Genomic DNA, 18,902 nt, shown 5'->3' on the forward strand with positions numbered 1-18,902 from the left:
TGGTATGAGTGGGCTTGATTTAGATAATGCCAAGTGACGAACGAGCCACGGTTTCAGCAGAGAGTCAGGATTGCTTTAGTGCAAGAGCATTGAATATTGACCAGCAAAGTGACCAGGAGCTTCTCCACCAGCTCTTTAGAATGGCTTTTCCCACCTGTGAAACCTCCATGTTGTTGGGGCCAGAGGAGCAACAACATCTCAGCCTGATGTCAAGAGCTGGAGAAGAACAGAAGAAGCAATACACTGCAGTGCAGAGCAGTGCTGCTTCCTCAGTCAGGAAGTCCTTCAGGAGTAACTGCTGTGGCTCCCCAGGCAGCCTCAGGTACCACTCGTGTCTGCAGAGGGCAGAATGGACAAGTCATGCCCCATTCCTGATGTGCAGAAAGGAACAGCAACCTTCAACCCTTGCTAAGGCATCCTGGAGCTCTTCTCAATCCCACCTCTGTGGGATCACAAGGATGAGCACAGCACCCAGACAGTCCAACTCTGAGCTCTGCTCTGATCCAGCACCATCCTGCCTTTCATCTTGGAGCAGGCCAAGCTGCTGAGGAAGCAGCATTTGTGCAGAGTTCATCAGGCCAGTTTGGTGCTGGGGACAGGAGGCCTGGTGCCTACTGCAGGCCTTCAGCAGCCAGCTGGGCCACTGCTCTTGTCCTGTCATGAAGCTGCAGACCTTATGCAGGAGTTGATGACATGGTGATGCTTTCTCTTCTTTAATGGTGTCACAAGACCAGACAGATGGGATGGGACTGCTCAGGCATCCTTTCTCATTCATGTCTGCTGTTCCTACCACAAGACCAGCTGCCCAGGAAAGCAGCTTATCCCTCTCTGGAGAGTCCAAAAACAGTGACCCCACCAGGAGTTGTTTCTACATTTTGCTGTGGACTCGCACCTTATTTCAAGGTTGAAATGTGTTTAATTTTCATCTCCAGCCACTGGATCTCATTTTATCTTTGTCAGGCAGATGAGACTACACTCCCTTTCCCATTGGTACCTTAGTCCCCTTGCAGTAATCCAGATCCCCCCAGAGTGGCTCCAGATGCACAATGTAAGAAACAGCCCTTACAGATCAGATCAGCAAGTCTGCTGCTCTTTGATCATTTGGGAGCTTCTTGTCCCAAATTACTGTCCCCACAGGGTGACCTTCAGAGGTGGCTGTAGTGTCTAAGTAAGTCTCCAACGGCTGTGCCCAGGACCAAGGTCCCTTCCATGCTTCATCTCTTCTGTGTGATATTTTTATACATTGAGGGCCATGCTATTGTTTGGGCTCAGCATTGCACTGAGAACACACAGCAGTTCAGTTTCTGTGGTGATCCCCAAGTTTTTCAGAGCCCCATGTTCTTCCTCTCCTTGGCTCTCTAGGCTGCAGCTGGGATCTCTGCATGGGCTCCTCCAGTTCCTGGCTCTGCTGCCCCACCTGGCCTGTAGTGCCAGAGGTGTCTGGTGGCAGTGCCAAGCCATGCCCACCATGCCTGTGGTGCTCACTGGTTGCCACTCGCTGTTACAGGCTTGTCAGCACCGGTGCCCAGAGGCAGGAAGGGGAAGAAGACAAAGAACCAGATGCTGCTTCCTGAGATAAAGAATGCAGACTGGCTAGCCACTTGCAACCCTGAGGTGGTGCTCCATGATGACAGCTACAAGAAGCACCTCAAACAGCACTGCAACAAGTGAGTCATAGAATCATGGAGTGGTTTGGGATGGAAGGAGCCTTAAGGAACATCTTATGACATTACTCTGGCTAAGGGCAGGGACACCTTCCAGTATCCCAGGGTGCTCCAAGCATTGTCCAACCTGTCCTTGAATGCTTCCAGGGATGGGGCAGCCACAGCTTCTCTGGCAACCTGTGCCAGGGCCTCCCCATCCTCAGAGTGAAGAATTTCTTCCTAACATCTAATCTAAATCTCTCCTCTCTTAGTTTAAAACCATACCCCATTGTGGGAGCCTGCGTTGATTCACGGAGACAGTGGGCTGAGGGCCTGTAGTGTTGAGAGAGTGGGAGGAGGCTGTGAAGGGCTCACAGCCCACAAAGGATCACCATGCTTCCACTGCTGGACCCCCCTCATTCCCCTCCAGCTCATGGAAGCCATGTCCTAAGTGACCCTCTGGCCAGCAGGTCACAGGGCTGGCAGTGTGACATTGCATAGTCACTGCCCAGCCTGTGTTATGGAAGTGGGTCCTTCCACGTGGGAAAACGTGGAATCAAGCAGGTTTCACTGACCTTGCTGACCTCTCTGCTGCCCGGGACAGGGTTCTGCTGCGGGTGCGAATGCTCTACTACCTGAAGGCTGAAGTGCTGGGGGAGGCTGCGGATAAAGCCTTTGAGGGGACTCCTGCCAGGTAGGGACCTAACGGTGAACCCTTGCGAGGCTTCTCGGGCTTGAGCACTGCCACAGGTATCTGATCCAGCCACATCTGGGCCCTGCAGCTCCAGATGAATCAGACCCCAGGCCTTCCTCAGGCAAAACTGCACCCTCAGGAAGCCACCCTGCCTGTGCAGAGACTGCAGCCATGGCAGCCCTGCTGAGGCAACTGAGACTGTAGCACCAGCCTGGGGGTGGTGGGGACCTACAGGGACACCCTGCAGGAAAATGTTTCTGTGTGCTGCTTGACAAATGGGCCCTTATACAAAGTGGGAGTCCAGAGATTGCTCCCAGTCTCAGGGCCAGGCCTCAGAGCAGAGCACACCCCATCACTGTGGCCTGCAGCCCTTCCCGGAACTGGGAACAGTGGGATCGACAGGCTCTGCAATGGTACTGAGCTTGCAGCCTGCCAGCTCCTGACCTTTCTGCAAAGATTCAGCTCTCAGTGCTTCTCAGAGAAGCATGATGTGCTGAGCTTAAAAGCTTAATTTCCCCAAGTAGGCGTTGCTGCCTTCCCCAGCACAGCTCCATGAGCACTAATGTATGTGCGGAGACACTGTTCTTTTGGGGTTGGTAGGTCTGAAGTGTTTTACCCCTAGAGATGCTGTTCAGGTAAGACGGGATCCTCAGTCCTCTGGTGTTGCTTGGGTGGGAGGGGAGAGAGGCTGAGGGCACCCATTGCTCTGGAGAAGGAGGAGCAGGAGGGCAGCAGGTTGTGCTGGAACCAAGGCTTCAGCTCTTTGACCACAGGGAGATGTGTACCCGTGTCATGGCAGGGCCCCAGGCCGGTGTTCATTAGCTGTTCCCAAGCCAGCAAGCGTTGGCTCCTGCCCTCCCCCTGTCCCTTCTGAGCCGTGCCCAGTGCCCCTCAGTGTCTGGTGAGGCTGGGAGAGGGGTTTTCATACCATGTCTGCCACAGGGAGCTGGATGTGCTGCTGCCAGACATTGACTACGTGGAGATCCCAGTGGACTGGTGGAATGCTGAAGCCGATAAATCCCTGCTCATCGGCGTCTTCAAGCACGGTGTGTACCCAGCTATCTGGGTGCTGGTGTGTGAGGGAATGAGTACCTCTGGTAGTGGAGTGGATGTCATATCGATGCAAGGGACAGAGCCGTGGCCGTGCTCCACAGCCACACAGTGCCAGGATAGCTCTCCTCAGGTGCCAGCAGCATGTTTGGGTGGGGAACAGGCACCCCATGGTGCCCAGGGTGGCCATGGCAGACCTCGTGGTAGACTCTGATTTGCCAAGAACAGTGTGCAATTGCTGTGTGAGGCCAAGGAGAGAGTCACAGATCTTTTCTTGGCCTCGTCATGGAGGAGGAGAACAGGGCTGTGTGCCCCAGCTGCACCCTTCATGGTGGCTGTGCTGCTGCTGGGTGGGATGGGAAGACTGACCTTTCCCTTTGCCTGCTGCCCAGGGGCTACAGAGCCATTAGCAACTTTTGGGAAAGTGTTGTGAATTTCTGGGGGTGAGAATTGCTCTTGGAGCAGCATAGAGGGAGTGAGAGCCAGGTAGGGAGCTATGTCTCAGGAGCAGGAGGTTTTTGTGAACCAGGCTCAGCCTTGCTCTGTGCTATGTGTCTGTCCTGATGGCGTGGCAGGTTACGAGAGGTACAACGCCATGCGGGCAGACCCAGCGCTGTGTTTCCTGGAGAAGGTGGGCATGCCAGATGAGAAGCTGCTCTCTGCCGAACAGGGCGTCAACGATGGGGCACAGGATGCTGTTGAAAGGTGAGCAGGGGATGGAACCGAGCTCTCGTAGCAACCTGGCTCACTCCTGGGGCAGTGTGGTGGAGGGAGGGAGCAGGCTGTGCTTCTGAACACAGAGGGGAGGGCAGAAGGGAGCTGGTCCCCAGTATGAGGTGGAGGGATGGCATGAGCACCAGTTCTTCACTTCTTGGGGCTGAGAACTGGAACAGCCACAGGGGCTGTGCTGCCACTACCAGGGACTGTTCCCTCTCTCACCTAGGGGCAGCGTGGAAAAGGAAGAGAGCAGTGGAGAAAAGCTGGAGGGGCTGTCAAAACAGGAGGTGAGTGGTATTCACAGTGGTAGATACAAATCTGATGCTGTCCAGCCTGCCCTGCGGTGCAGGCTTAGCTCCATGAGCTCTGCTGCAGGGCAGTAGGGAGCTAGCATGGCTGGTCTGCCTGGTGTGTGCCCCATCTTGTGTGCATTGCCTCTGCTCCCTGGAGCACAGCTTCTGCTGTGCTGTTCTGTGCTGCCTGTGGAACTGGGCAGCAGTCTTCCTCCTGAGGAGCTGAGGGTTTTTGAGGACTGGGGATTCCCAGGAATGCTGGTTCTCACTCTTGATTGGCTTCAGAAGCCAAGCCACGGGGCCCTGGCAGAGGTGTCAGGGACGTCCCAAAAGAAATGGCCTTGGGGGAGAGGAAGATCAGGGAATGAGGCAGCGCAGGAGAATGCAGGAGTTGTTCGAACAGTGGAAGCAGTCACACTGCTACTGTCCTGAGCACTGCAGCACTACAGCCTCTGTCACTGTGGTGATCCTTCTCTCCAGGCCCAAAATGGCCTCTCTGAAGCTGTCACCTCTGATCCTGTGTGCTGAGCATAGCCAGCGTCTGCAGCCCAAGGGCACTGGACACACAACCCTGCCCATTCCACATCCTACACCCTGCCAAGGATGGGTGGGCTGTGGATGCAGGGGGTTCTGTGTGGGGTTGAGCCCTCTCTGATTGTTCCCTTTTGCAGGACATCGAGGCTGCTGGGGTGGGTGAAGCCAGCGAGAAACGGGACGAGCCTGCGACAGGTGAGGCCATGTCTCCTGCATTGTGGTCCGTGGCTTCCCAGGGTTTGGTGCAGCACAGCCAAGCCTGAGTGCTACCCCAGGCACTGCTTGGTGGGAAGAACACACTGCTGGGCTGGAGGGACATGCTGCTCTGTGTTAGTGGGTGAGGCAGCTCAACCTGGACAGGGGCCCTCATGCACAGACTCACAGGTGACCCATGGATATGCCCTGTGGAAGGGCAGCCAGGGTTCCAAGTGATTCCAGCCAAAGCTACCCAGGATGACTGGAAGCCATTAGCCTGCTCCTATTCATGCAGTTGCCTGCATGAAATGAGTGTGTGAGGCCTCTGCAATGGGCAGTGTTGGCACATGCTGTGGGCTGGCTGGCCCCACTGCTGAGCAGGGAGCTGCAGTTTTCTCCCATGCATGGCCTGGCCTGGAGCCATCATTCCTACCCTGATCTCGGCCTCTGGACTCTCTCTGAAGGAAGCTAAGACATGATGAGGGTGTTAGCCTGCAGGCCCAGGGATGGTCACGTGGCCCCCTACTCATGACTGCAATTGCTGTTGCTCTCCATGGGAGGCAAAAGGTGGGAGGAAGCTCTTGGAGCTTGCCGGAGGATGTGGGAATCTGTGGTTTTGCGTGTGTGCTAAATTCTAATGTCCTTGCTGATGTTTGAAGCCCAGGATGGCTCAGACTCAGACAGATCCTGCTGGCCTGTCTCATCTGCTCTCACGGCCAGACTGCGGCGACTCGTCACCGTCTACCAGCGCTGCAACCGCAAGGAGCTGCCTCCCCGCACCGAGATGCTGGTGCCTGGTAACCATGGCTACTGGCTGCAGGATGAGATGTTCCGGAGAGCCTCCGAGATGGACTCCATGAACAAAGAGATGCAGAAAAGGTAATGCAGCAGAGGAGCTTTTGCAAAACTGATTTAGCCCACTTGAATTTCTTGGCCCCTAGAACTGACCCAGGTAAATGTCACCAGAGCTGTCTGTGCTGCTGGCTACCCAGGGCATGGAGTCACGTGGGCCCTTGCTGGGTTGGGAATGTGCTCTGAGCCATGGGAGCCTTGCTGCTCCAACAGCCAGCCTAGCTGGGGGGCAGCCTCCACTGCAAACTAGAGTTCATGGGTAGCAGGTGGTGGCACTGAATGGAAATGGGGGGACAGCTCTTTGGGGGTCAAATCCAGTGTCTGCTTGGCCAGGGGTTAGTCTCAGCAGAGGAGAGTTGTGTCCTTGGGACACACTGTGGGTGAGAGTGACCGATGAGCACTGTCACAGCCCGTGAGCAGTGCCTTTCCAACCACTGTGGCTCTCACCACTCTTTGCCTCCTGTTCATGGCCTCTGGACCCCAGTGGTGACATGTCCTGGTTGCATTGTGCTCCCATTTCATTTGTGTCCCAGTAAGTGGGAGGGAGTTGGGACTGTCCCAGCACCCTAGGTGGCTCTTTGCAGCCATTGCGAGGGTGTGCACAGGCTGATGCTGCTGCTGTTGCTGCCTGTCTCCCATGCCGCCCTGGGACTGGACTCTCTGTGGTCACCAGCCCTCAGTGTTTTTGCCTCCTGTGAACCTGTCCCTGCAGCAAGACCCATGTAACCACATGGTATGCGTGCTGCCTTGTGCTCTGTTCTTGGCCTCCTTGTGTAGAAAGTTTTCCAGCACACCTTCTCTTTCCTCTTTTTCTGGACTTCTTCCAGTCATACCATCCCCTCTTCGAGGTGAGGGCATCAATGGTTGTGCTGTGGACATCACAACAGCCTCATGTCTCCTGCTCCCTAATTCTCTAGGCTTTTTCTAGGGGAGATTGCCTTACGGGAGTTTTCCACTAGCCATTAATTTGAGGCCTTCTGACAAATTCACCATTGAGCTCCTTGATTTGGATCATTAATATATTTATTAACTTTCTTCTTGTTCTCATTTTTGAAATGAAGCATGACTGCAGCCCCTGAGTGGCATTGCTGGCCCAGGTGTATTTTGGGCAGTTGGAGAAAGCTGTGGGTGTTGTCTACTTTCCTTTGATATGTCTCAACTGCTTGCTGGTACTGGCTCAGAGCTGCAGTTCAGAGGCTGAGATGTGACTGGAAGCTTTCTTCAGGCCTCAGTGCTCCCCTTTTTCTGCCCTTGCCCTGTTCTCTGGGCTGTTTCTCTGGGCTCTGCCTGGGGCTGTATTTGCCCAGGACATTTCACCATCTCTGTCCTTTGAGTGATCCCCACAAGGTGAAGGCTCAGAGGGTCCAAGCCAGCATGAAAGTTGTGTTCTAAGAGTGCTGTAACTGAACTCCTCCATCACCACTGCCACTGTCCTCTGAGAGAGGTAGGGAGGGGGGTGACACCCAGGAGTCCACAGGAGTCAGTAAGGTGAGTGGTGTTTGTTACTGGGACACCTACAACAGCAAGCCCTAGTCTCAGTTTCCCTCTGGAAGAGGCTGGATAAAAACTGTGTCTGCATATCCTTCCTTTGTAATTTCTGGTACAGAGAACTGACCTTTCCATGGAAGTGAAACAGCTTGATGTGGCAGGAAGGGAGTAGATGGGATGGGTTTGTGCTTCCACAGAAGCTGCTGGAGCCTGCACCCTGTTGGCGGTACAGCCCAGAGCTGCACTCAGGGGTTTATTGAAACAGCCAATAGGGTTTTTTCAGCAATGAGTTGAGAGCCAGAGGGTCCGTGGCCTCTGCTTCTCCTCCCAGTGCACTAGAGGGCAGAGCATCTTGGGCTGTGGTGGTCTCCCCAGTGTACTCCTTCAGGACACCTCCCTCACAACTGTTGGTCACTAACTAGACTGTACTCTCTGAGGCTCTCTGCCTGGTGATTTGCCTGCTCTGGGCCCAGAACATGTCTCAGTGGTGTTCCTGTCTCCTCTTTGCTCCACAGGTGGACCAGGAGGGAGCAGGCAGATTTCTATCGCACTGTCTCCTCCTTTGGGGTTATCTATGACCAAGAGAAAAAAATCTTTGACTGGACCCAGTTCCGAGCTATCTCTCGACTGGAGAAGAAGACTGATGAGAGCCTGGAGAAGTACTTTTACAGCTTTGTGGCCATGTGCAAGAATGTCTGTGGTCTCCCTTTGTGGAAAGAGGACGGTGAGTGGAAATTGCATGGCCTATGGAGGGGTAATGGTCCATGTAGAAGGGATTCCACTGCACTTGTGGAGCAGGAGAGCAAGGGAGGAGCTTCAGAGACAGTTGGGAGCAGTGAGATGTCAGGCAGGCTGTGGGCTTGCAGCAGTCATGCATTTCTGGCTGCCATGTCCCCTCCCTGGCACAATGGGAGGGTAGAGCAGCCCCATGGACTCGTGCCCCTGCTTTCACAAAATTCTCAGAGTTCTCACAGGAAATCACAACCAGTTTTATCCAAGACAGCAACCTCTGTATGTAACAGAAAAGTAGAGCTCACACAAAGTACAGCTCCATGCTGGAGCTGGGGATTTTTTGGGTGAGCTGTATTGCTGGTCTCCAAGCATCCCTCTGGTGCCATTGGACAGAGTCCACTTCATCTATGCCTGTGCTGACTGTGGAGCTCTGCTGCATGGTAAATGGAGTCTAGATCCACTGCAGGAGGCTCTGGAAACCTGGCCAACACACAAGGCATCCATTTTCTTTGAGTTCTCTGCAGAGGCCCTGCATTGGCACCAGACAGATGAAAAGCTCCTTGGAGGCTATTGATGCACAAAGCAATTTGTTTCCAACAGCAGCAGAAAACATTTTGCCTCACAGCTGTCATGGAGTCTGGTCTTAAGCACAGTTCTTTGTGTGTGTGTGTGTGTTGTGCCTTAGGTAGGTGTTCCTCATCAGAAAAGCTGCATGAGCTGCCCTTTTCTCACAATGGACTGAAGGGCTACCAGAGGCTCAGAGTGCTGTGAGCCGCTCAAAGTGCTGCGAGCTGCTCCGCCTGCAGGTCCAGGCAGGCAGCTCCAGCACTGCTGCTGCTGATGGAGCAGAACTCAGAGAAGACTCTGAAATCCTCTGCAGCTGGTGCTGCTCTTGATCCAGCTGCTCAAGTCTGGGGGTTTTACTCCCTGTGTCCATTTGGTGGGATATGACTGGAAGGTACTGAGACTGCAAAAAGAGGCCTCAACAGTGGCTGCAAGCACTGGTGCCACCTCACCTTCAATATGAACAAGGGTTCAAACTCAGCTTGCTCGCCACTGCCTCTGAGGAACTCCTGCCAACCCAAATAATGTGTCCTTGGCTTTGCTGTCCCTGATGCAGGTCCTCCAGATCCTGACATCTATGTGGAGCCCATCACGGAGGAGCGTGCTGCCAGGACCCTGTACCGCATTGAGCTGCTGCGCAAGGTGCGCGAGCAGGTGCTCAAGTGCCCCCAGCTCCAGGAGCGCCTCAAGCTGTGCCGGCCCAGCCTCTACCTGCCCGTGTGGTGGGAGTGTGGCAAACACGACCGGGATCTGCTGATTGGCACTGCCAAGCATGGCCTGAACCGCACTGACTACTACATCATGAATGACCCCCAGCTGTCTTTTTTAGATGCATACAGAAACTATGCTCAGCATAAAAGAACGGGGCTCCCAGGCCCAGAAACCCTGTGCTGCCTTTACCAGTCTAACTCCAAACTCTACAGTTCCCCTATGTACAGCCAGATGGACCAGACCTGTGACACCCTGGAGAATGAAGCCGAGAGTCACATCAAGCTAGAAACCGTGGACAGCACCATGTCCCAGGCTGGGGGCAGCCCACTGGATGCAAACTGTGAAACATTCATGTCTGAAGTCCGGGACATCATTTCCAGTAACTATGACGAGAGCTCGCTGCCGGACTCGCTGATGTGCATGATGTACGATGAGAAGGCCTGTCCCAGTGAGCAGAGCTCCCTCGCCAGGGACAGCCCGAGCTGCACAGATGTTGGAAGCAGTGTTGCCAAACTCTCCGAGGGCAAGCTGGAGGGGGATGAGGATCCATCCAGCTGCGATGCAGATGCCATGAGAGAGGCTCCCTTCCTGGAGGGTTTGCAGGTGGACTCTGATCGAATGGACAATCAGAGTGAGGAAGCTGAGCCTTCACCTTCTACTCCCGAGAGCAATCCTTCGCAGAGTGCCCCAACCAATCTTGGCAAAGGCTTGGAACAGAAAGAAGCACTTGCCAGCCCGGCAGCAGGGCTGCCTGAGCATGGAACCATGGAAAGAGTCCTAGGTGTGGGGCTCTACAGTCCCAGTCTCCATAACTATGAGCTGAAAGTTCCTCCTGAGCAGAGGTTCATCAGTCTGCTGCAGGAGAAAGGGTTGGAGGCAAAGCTGGGGCCAAGTCAGAGCCATAGCGAGGAAGATGAGGAGGAAGAAGAGGACGATGATAACTCTGAGGCTGCAGCAGATGCCGTGGAAGGCTTGAATGGTCCCAGGACCAGGGCTGATTGTGACCCCGAGGCTCATGAACTGGGGGGTGTGGAGCAGAGCTCTGGTCTCCCCACACCTGAGGACACTTGCCCAGAAGATATAAATGGCGAGAGGGATTCCTTGGGGCTGGGGGAGCCCAGGGCAGAGGGCAGGGAGGACTGTGGCTTGAATGAGGAGAGCACCCAGCAGCAATCACCGGTCCAGGCTCAGAGCCAGCCCTTCAGCCTGCCCACACCTCTGCCTCAGGGTGGGCCTCGGGGGGCAGAGCCTCCCTGTGTCAGGGAGGAGCCCTTGGGCCAAGATGCTGAGGGGCAGACAGGCTGCACAGAGACCCCACACCCTGAGCCTCAGGGCATAAAGCAAGAAGAGTATGAGAACAGAGATGATGGGGAGAAGGCCAGCAGCAACCAGAGCCAAGGTATGGTCTTGAGAGCTCCCTCAGGTTGACAGTCGTCTCTAGCTATGGTGGAAGGGGCCTGCTGTCCTCCCTGCAGAGCCAAACCTTGGGGCTGGCCAGCCTGTGGAGTGGCCTCCCATCTGTAGGAGCTGAGGTCCCTTTAGCTGCTGCAACTGGGGGCAAAAGGTTTTGGGGGCTGCATTTGCAGAACTCTCTCTGAGAGAGTTCTCTCTCAGAACTCTCCACCCAGAGCCCCAGCAGTCCTGCTAAGAGCATGCCATGGAATGCAGGATGCCTTTTCTTTTCTGGTACAGGGCACTGCCTGTTGAGCAGCTCCATTTGGAAAAGCATATGCCCTTCTTCTCACCCACCTAGAAATGGTCACGGATGGCAACTGCAATTCAAGCTCTCCAACTCAGCTCAGGAGAGTGATGGTCCTTCCTGAGCAGCTTGGGCTGTCTACCCTGATCCGGGTCTGCTGCTTCTCTTGGAGACTCTTGGGGGACTGTTTGGGGCCTTTGTGGAGTCAGCTGGGCATTGGGGTGGGAATGTGTGAGGAGATGCTCCCCACCTCTAGACGGGGAGAAAGTCAGAGTGGTGATGGTCTCTATTCTCCCTTGCTTTTTTAGATGGTCCAGAGAAGTACTTGGAGGAAGAGAAGAAGAACTCTACTTCTGCCCTGCCTGGGGAGATTGATGATCTTCACGATGCCCGGGCACCGACCATTGCCCAGCTGCTGCAGGAGAAGACACTTTACTCCTTCTCTGAATGGCCTAAGGTGAGATTAAAATGAACACAGTTTGTATCGAAGTGTTCATGGGTAGCCCTGGCCAGCAGTGGCTCACACATCTCCAGCTCTGCCTCCTGCTCCTCTGCACACTCCATTGCATGCTCTGACCCCGTTATTGAAGCTGAGATCACCTGGGCTGGGCTTGACTTTAATCCTGATCTGTCATGCATAGGTCAGTCATTCCAATTTTAGCTTGCCACCGTGCAATTCTGTTTGCAGGACCGTGTGATCATCAACCGCATTGACAACATCTGCCACGCCATCCTGAAGGGCAAGTGGCCTTCCTCCAGCCAGCAGTTTGAGTCACAGAGCCTGCTGACAACCCCAGCCATGACCAGCAACACCGGCAGCAGGAGCAACTTTACCGACTCAGAAGCCCCTGATCCCAGCTTCAATAACGGGGTCTTAATGTCACGAGTACAAAAGGTGAGGGGGGCCCTCAGGCAGTGACAGGCTTTGGACTCTGGGGTGAGGCATTGCCCAGAAGTACCCAGGAGCTTCTCAGTGGGGCCCCTTAGTGCCAGTTGGGGTGTATAACACACGGCTTAAGCCACTTGGTTCTCTGGTGATAGGTCCTGGTGAGCACCCTGTGCTCTCAGTGCCCTGCTGCCCTCCCTGGAATGTAGCTGGTAGAAGGTTGTTGGCAGCTCCAGACATCCCACTGGTATTCCAAAGGAAGGGTTCAAGGAGCACTGCCCTGTAAAGTCCCCAGCTCCCAAGTCCCAGTGCCCCAGTCCCCAGCAGTCACATTGGACAGGAGCTGGTGGCCTGGGGCCCCAGCAGCTGGCAGAGCAGCCATGGTTATAACACCTTGGGATATCTGAGTGTGTGCGAGGGTGCTCCTGCACCATCCCCACACAGGAAAAGAGATGTGATATGCCCAGGGATATCGGGGATATCCCTCATGGCTCCTTGGAGGGGCAGAGATGACCAATAGCTCAGTGCTGGTGTGAGGAGCTGTTCCCCAGGCAGGGCAGGAGCAGCCATAACCCTCTGTGGCTTTGGTACACACAGGAAGGTTTCCTGAGCCCTGCCTTTGCAAAAGACGAGCGGAAGCACAGGAGACCCTATGAATTCGAGATGGAGAGAGATGCCAAACAGAGGAGCCTGGAGCAGCTGGCAGCAGCCCACGTCCATCCCCCCATTGTGCTGAACGGCTGGCGTGAGGCGGCGGTGGACTTGTCCAGAGCCTCTGATGGGTCCCCAGGGAACCCCTCTCCTTTCCCCCTGAACACAAACATGCCCAAACTGGGGACTGTGAATGCCCTCCAGAGCTCCCTGGGCATGGACTTGTCTGGCATCCTACAGGCAGGGTTAATCCATCCTGTCACTGGACAGATTGTAAATGGCAGCCTCCGAAGAGATGATGCTGCCATGAGGAGGAGACGGGGCAGGAGGAAAAATGTCGAAGGGATGGACCTCATCTTCTTGAAGGAGAGGCCTCTTCCAAATAGGCTGCAGGTGGGTTGATGCTCCCCCCTTTCACATGGAACCAGTGGAGTCAGTTTCATGACCCAGCTCTTCCCTCCAAGCTCTGCTGCCCCATGACACTGTGCAGCTTCTTCCAGGACAGCTTAGTTTGTGCAGGACCAGGCAGGAGCAGATACTTAAAGGAGGAAAGGAAGTTACTCCTCTGGTTTTCAGCACTCTGGAGTGTTTGAATCCTTGTAAGCATTATCAAAAGCAGCTGTCCCACCTCAGGGAATGTTTAGGTTTAGAGAAGATGAGGAAGACAAGATCCTACTGCACCCTTTCTCCTTCTGTTTTGGGGTCCACTCAAAGAATGGAGCAATACCAGTGCCCCTAGACCACTTCTGGGAGTGATCCAAGGGGAAGATGGTCTTCCTGGTAATCAGAGTGTTTCCTTGTGAGTTCAGAAGCATCTCCCATCTCTCTCTACCCTCCCTACCACTAGTGCTGGGGATGGAGTAGAAATGTAATGTGATGTTGGGTGGTGATTTAAGGAAGAGGCACTGTGAGTATGTGAATTAGTCTGTGTGACCTGCTTTGGGAGCTGTGCTTCTTGGGGTGTACATGCATCACTGCGTGCTGCTGATGGGCTCTCCCTGCTCCTCCTTCCATGGCAGGATGTTCAGGAAGACCAGCCACAGCCCCCTCAGAACAGTCCTCTCCCTGATGGGCCGGTTGCTGCTACCTCAACTCCACAGCCAGTCCCAGCTGCAAGCAGCCAAGAGAAGGCTGTCCCGAATAAGAGTCTCCTTGACTGGCTCCGGCAGCAATCTGACTACACACTCGATGTTCCCAGCTTTGGCACAGTAAGGGTGGCCTTCAGTGGCACATCTGTGTCTGTGTGTGTGTGTGCACATGTGTGTATGTGTGCCTGCTTTGTGTGTTGCCCTTTGTTTTAGGTTTTTTCTGGTAACGTGGTTTGTGGTGTTCATTGGGGCTGTTCAGGGACTCATGACATGTGTAAGAGGTGAGCACTGTTCCTCTTTACAGCAACAAAAAGCACTTGCTGCTGAAGAACTCCTCTCCTTTCCCCCAGAATACAAACATGCCCAGACAGGGGACTGTCAGTACCCTTAGGGCTCCATGGATGCGTACCTGTCTGGCATCCTTCAGGAGCTGAGCCCTGTTGCCAAAGGCTGGTTTTCCAGCTGCAGTGCATCCATGTGCCCAATGCACAATGTCTTCCAGAAGTGCTAGAGATGGATGGGGACAGAAATGAGAAAATGGATTTAAGGTGCTCAAGATCTGTCTGTATTGTTCTTTTTCACCTGGAGTCATTTTAGGCAATGCTGTTGTACTAAATAAAGTTCCCTGACAAGAGGAAACCTGCTCTCTTTTAAGAGCCAGACCAAAGAGGCTATGTTGGAGGCTGACAGGCTGTGGCCGTGTGACTGTGGATGCTCTCAGAAAGCAGTAGCTCAGAGTGAGGTGCACAGTCTGATTCTTCCTGCTGTCTCATAAATCCCCACCTCTTGGTTTCACAGGTTGGTTTGCTACAGGTTTCAGATTATTTAGCCTGTTAGGCTGTGTGGTAGGGAGACACAGGCCATGAAACAGAGCAGGAAGAAATGTGGTGGTAAAACAGAAAAGACTGCATCCTGGTCCTGGAGGATCATGTGCCCGAGGCAGGGATTTCCTGGAGCTTGGAGTACAGGCAAGACCTTTGCATTTTGAGACTTACTGGAGATGAGGGGTGAGGACCCCAACATTTGCTCAGCAGGTTGGCCTTCACTTTTCAAAGTCCAGCAACACATCCAGCTGTGTGCCCAGGGGCAGACTTGCAGGAACAGGTGTGGAGGTGCCTTCCCACTCCTTCCCAGCACCCTTGCCTTCCAAGGAAATACTGGCACTTACCCAGTCTGATCATGCCTCTGGTGAAGCTTTTGCTCCCAGCAAGCCCTCAGTGCCCCACGTCAGCTCTGCAGGATCTACTCTCTGGGTAGGAAGGACTGAGAGAGGCTTTGGGGTACTGCAGTAACTCAGTTCAAAGGATGAACTGCATTCAGGGTCTTTTTCTGACTCTCAGGAACCCGCGCTGTCCAAGTTGTTCATCATAATGCTCCGTCCCTGCAGGCACATCGACAGTGGGACTTGGTGCATGCAGTGGGTGTGCAATGACTCAGCTTTAACTCGGTAGGTCACAGTTCAGAGGGCTCTGATCCCAAAGAAACATGGTGCAGCATCTCTGTGGTGAAAACAGCTAAAAGAGGAAGGAAACACAACACATCTGAGCTGGTGAGAAGCAGGTGGCTGTATGAGAGTGACACGAGTGGCACACACAGACCTGTTCTCTCTTTACTGGCTGTATGCAGTGTTCTGTTTACAGATGCATGTATAAGAACCTGCAGCATCAGGAGTGAAGGGGAGTTAGAAAGGGCTAGAGCACTCTTAGTGGGGTACACTGGAGACCCCTTTATATCTACAGAAATCAGTTTTGCTCATTTGAGAGCTGATCCTGTGGCAGGGACCAGTTTGTGCTGCTGGTGCTGCTCCTGCCCCAGCCCGCAGAGATTCCCTGTCCCTTGGGAGCCCATCCATGCTGCTCTCCTGCAGGGCTTGTAGCCAGCCAGGCTCATTAAGCCATCTAGTCTCATTAACATTGTCTTGTTTGCACTCCAGAATTTTTCAGACAAGCCCAAGCAGAGGAGGCAGCGCTGCAAGGACCCCAACAAACTGGACATTAGCTCTCTGACGGGAGAGGAGCGGGTGCCGGTGGTACATAAGGGTACCGGACGGCGGGTAAGCGAAGGCCTGTTCTGTGCTCTGCCCTCAGTGTCCCAAAATGCTTAGAAGACCTTGAACTCATCTGTGGGGGAGATTTAAACCAGAGAAGCCTATGGATGAGACAAATATCTGGAGTAGGTCTCTAATCCACATTATCCTGTGACACATGTGCCCGGGATCATGCAGACCTGTGAAATAAGTGACTGTCTGTGTGAAGTAAGGGATGTGGGAGTATCGTCCCTTGCCAGGGGGCACAGACCCCTCAGGGGCAATGGGATGCAGCCTTTGGCTTTAAAGCCACCCTCAGCACATCCCTGCATATGCTTCCCATCCTGGATTTGATTGTTCCCCTTGAGTTCATTGCAGTATGCCACAAATTGTAACATTGCCATGCAAATACCTTTGGTTTGTTCCTCCTTATGAGGTACAGGCCAGAGCACACCAAAACCTATCCCTCTGCTGGGCCTCTAGAAAGTCAAGGGTTGAAGGGCTTTTTCTTGCTTTCTGAGCAAGGAACTTGGATTTACTTGTCTGCAGTTTAATCTCCAGGGCACTGATGTTCACTTCTTTGAAACAGGAAGGGGTGTTCAGGAATACTTTGCACTGAAATTTAGTTCTTAAGCACACCCAGGACGGTACAAGGTCAGAAGGTGATGTGATATTAATCACATCAGAAAGCAAAGAGTGAGGCAGTAAGGTTGTTTCAGACACATCTGTGTTCCCCTTTGTTGCCCCCATGCTGGCCTTTCCTGGGTGAGCTGGGGACTTTGCCAGTTCTAAATATGGCTTTTTCAGAAGCTCTGTCCCCATCACTGCTACCTGGGAGGGTGATGGGCTGGGCCACAGAGGCTGAACCTGCCTTTTCTCCCTGAGCTGTTTGTCTGGAGGCAGCAGGCACACACCAAATCCTGCAGAAAGGCAAGTGTGGCAAGGCAATAGTCTCCACCCCAGCCAAATTGTAGTCCAAAGCAAGAAGCTAGGGGAAGTGTAATCATATTTTTTTGTATTATTTTACATAACTCTCTCTGCAATAGAGGTCATCCTTCTGCTGTGTTTTATAGTTAGGGGGAGCCACGGCACCAGCATTGAAGGAATTGCCAAGGTGGCTTGATGCAAACTTGGAGTATGCTGTTGCAGCTGACTGGGCTGACATTGTTAAGCTTTCAGTAAGTTAGAGCTTTTGGAGAAATCTGTATCATGTCATCTTTTCTTTTCCCCTCCCCATCCCCACAACCTTTCTCCAGTGAGGATCTGGGAGCTGCGAGGCTGGCCTTGGGCTGGGCATGTGGGAGGGAATGGCTGCAGCCCTGGGGCAGAGTGGGGTGTGGGGCCGTGGCCAGGCCACACAGAGAGGGGGCCAGTGTCCCGGGAGTGGGGCTCAGCATGCCTGGCTGGAGAGCCTTGGGATGCTTAGGGTAGCAGGGGCAAGAGGAATGCCCTAGGAGCTGGACAGGAGGGTGTGGACAAAGCATTCTCATGGGTCAAATTTTCAAAAACACCTCTAGTTAATGCTTTTCCTCAGCTCCTGTGAACTCTGCCTGCGCAGCCGTGGGCCCATCAAAGGCATGAAGGGTCAGGCACAGGCAGGGAGAGGGGCAGGACAGAGCCTCTTGTGCCACATTCATCCACCTTGTCCATTCACCAGTCTGCCCCGGTGTGTGGCAGAGCCTGTGGAGAAGGAGCACTCCCCTCTGGCACACATGGCACTGCCAGATCACCCTGCCCCACGGGCTGGCCTGATCCAGACTTCTCCCTGCAGTCCCTCTCACCTGCTGCCTGGTTTTGGGCTGCAGTGGTTTGTGTGACACCCTTGCAGAGGGCTGGAGGGTGAATCCATTGACTTAGAGGTTTGTACTGCTCCCAAATTGGTGTTTCCATAGCGCTGGAGATTTGATATGGTCTGTCCCACTGTCCTGGAAACAGCTCCATGTCCAGGCTGGCATCAGGGCCCCATCCGGGCAGCCAGCCCTGGGTGAGCTGACAGCTCTTCCTTCCCCTGATTTGAGGGGACAGTCTCTTTGCCACAGAAACCACTGTGTGCCTCGCACTGCCTGGGCACCTCTCCTGTGACCTGCTCCCATGGCTGCATCTCATGATCATCCCCACCCATCGACACTGAGCTTTTGGTGAAGGCATACCCGTCCTGCTGGGGAGGGGTGCAGAAGGATGGCCGGCTGCTCTGGGCACTCAGGCCAGCAGGAGCTGGGGCTGGCTCTGCCCACAGAGCCTGGGGGCAGTCATGGCCCCATGTAGCTTCTCCCACATGCCAGTGGGAGATGCTCCCAGAAGGTTCTCCCTCTTTGGGCAGATGCTGTGCTTAGCAGACTACCAGGTGCATCTAATTCACATTTCTACACTACAGGTGTCAACAGGAAATACTTTTCCTACCTAAATTTATTATTTGAAATGGTTCAAAGAGTGGTGATAGTGAAATCCAAGGGAGCCACAAAGGGAAATGTTTAAATGTCTGTGTTGAGGATGCTGAAAAAGGGAGTGTTGAGTTGTGCTGTGGATCCCCCTGCACTGCTCTGTGTAACCAGGTGGTCTCGCCCACTTCTGGCTGCTGGGTTTTGGGCCCACGTCTCTTCTGTCAGAAGGGCTTTCTGAATGCTCCCTGGCATCTCCGTGAAGCTCTGACCAGGAACTGCTCAGACAGCATACCCATCCTCTGTGTCATCCCATTAGCGTTGCTGTCCTGCAGAGCATTGAAAATTTGGCCCTTCCCATCTCAAAGAAGATTCTTTCATGTGTTCCTGAAGGCACAGTTAGAGCTGGGCAGGGAGCTGAGTAGCAGCTGACACCATGCTGCCCTGGTGCTTCTTGGGCTGTGAGCAGCTGGTGCTGAGGGCTGGGGTGAAAAACCAGGTAAAAACATGCTTCCTTCTCCCCTCCCTGAGCATTTGAGATTGCAGGATCCTGCCAGGGCAGAGCAAGGGTGTTTTGCATTTGGCAGCATCCCTTGGGGAAAAGTTGTGTGTACCTCTCAAATTCCATATCATGTAGGCAAATATTTCTGTGTCACCACCATCTGGGATGCAGATGCGGGCACAGACAAGCCAGATTCCCT

The 18,902-nt window shown here is 53.9% G+C and overlaps 1 protein-coding gene across 10 annotated transcripts in view; it reads left to right on the forward strand.

Annotated features, from left to right (window-relative positions):
- The window catches only part of CHD6 (chromodomain helicase DNA binding protein 6), a 95,849-nt gene that overhangs the window by 73,397 nt on the left and 3,550 nt on the right, over positions 1-18,902 (forward strand). For 7 of the 10 annotated variants that reach the window (XM_033074641.2, XM_033074643.2, XM_033074645.2 and 4 more), the window contains 15 exons: positions 1,508-1,667; positions 2,248-2,337; positions 3,280-3,383; positions 3,963-4,092; positions 4,331-4,391; positions 5,069-5,126; positions 5,786-6,005; positions 7,982-8,190; positions 9,319-10,872; positions 11,481-11,629; positions 11,861-12,067; positions 12,656-13,102; positions 13,729-13,917; positions 15,731-15,850; positions 16,897-17,001. In XM_033074641.2, coding sequence (XP_032930532.1) covers positions 1,508-1,667; positions 2,248-2,337; positions 3,280-3,383; positions 3,963-4,092; positions 4,331-4,391; positions 5,069-5,126; positions 5,786-6,005; positions 7,982-8,190; positions 9,319-10,872; positions 11,481-11,629; positions 11,861-12,067; positions 12,656-13,102; positions 13,729-13,917; positions 15,731-15,850; positions 16,897-17,001 — 3,803 coding nt within the window. The remainder of the gene's footprint in view (positions 1-1,507; positions 1,668-2,247; positions 2,338-3,279; positions 3,384-3,962; positions 4,093-4,330; positions 4,392-5,068; positions 5,127-5,785; positions 6,006-7,981; positions 8,191-9,318; positions 10,873-11,480; positions 11,630-11,860; positions 12,068-12,655; positions 13,103-13,728; positions 13,918-15,730; positions 15,851-16,896; positions 17,002-18,902) is intronic. The other 3 variants (XM_033074648.2, XM_033074651.2, XM_033074649.2) reach the window with 2 other exon arrangements.

The sequence above is a fragment of the Catharus ustulatus genome, chromosome 17 (genome assembly GCF_009819885.2).
Source record: "Catharus ustulatus isolate bCatUst1 chromosome 17, bCatUst1.pri.v2, whole genome shotgun sequence".
Lineage (NCBI taxonomy): Eukaryota > Metazoa > Chordata > Aves > Passeriformes > Turdidae > Catharus > Catharus ustulatus.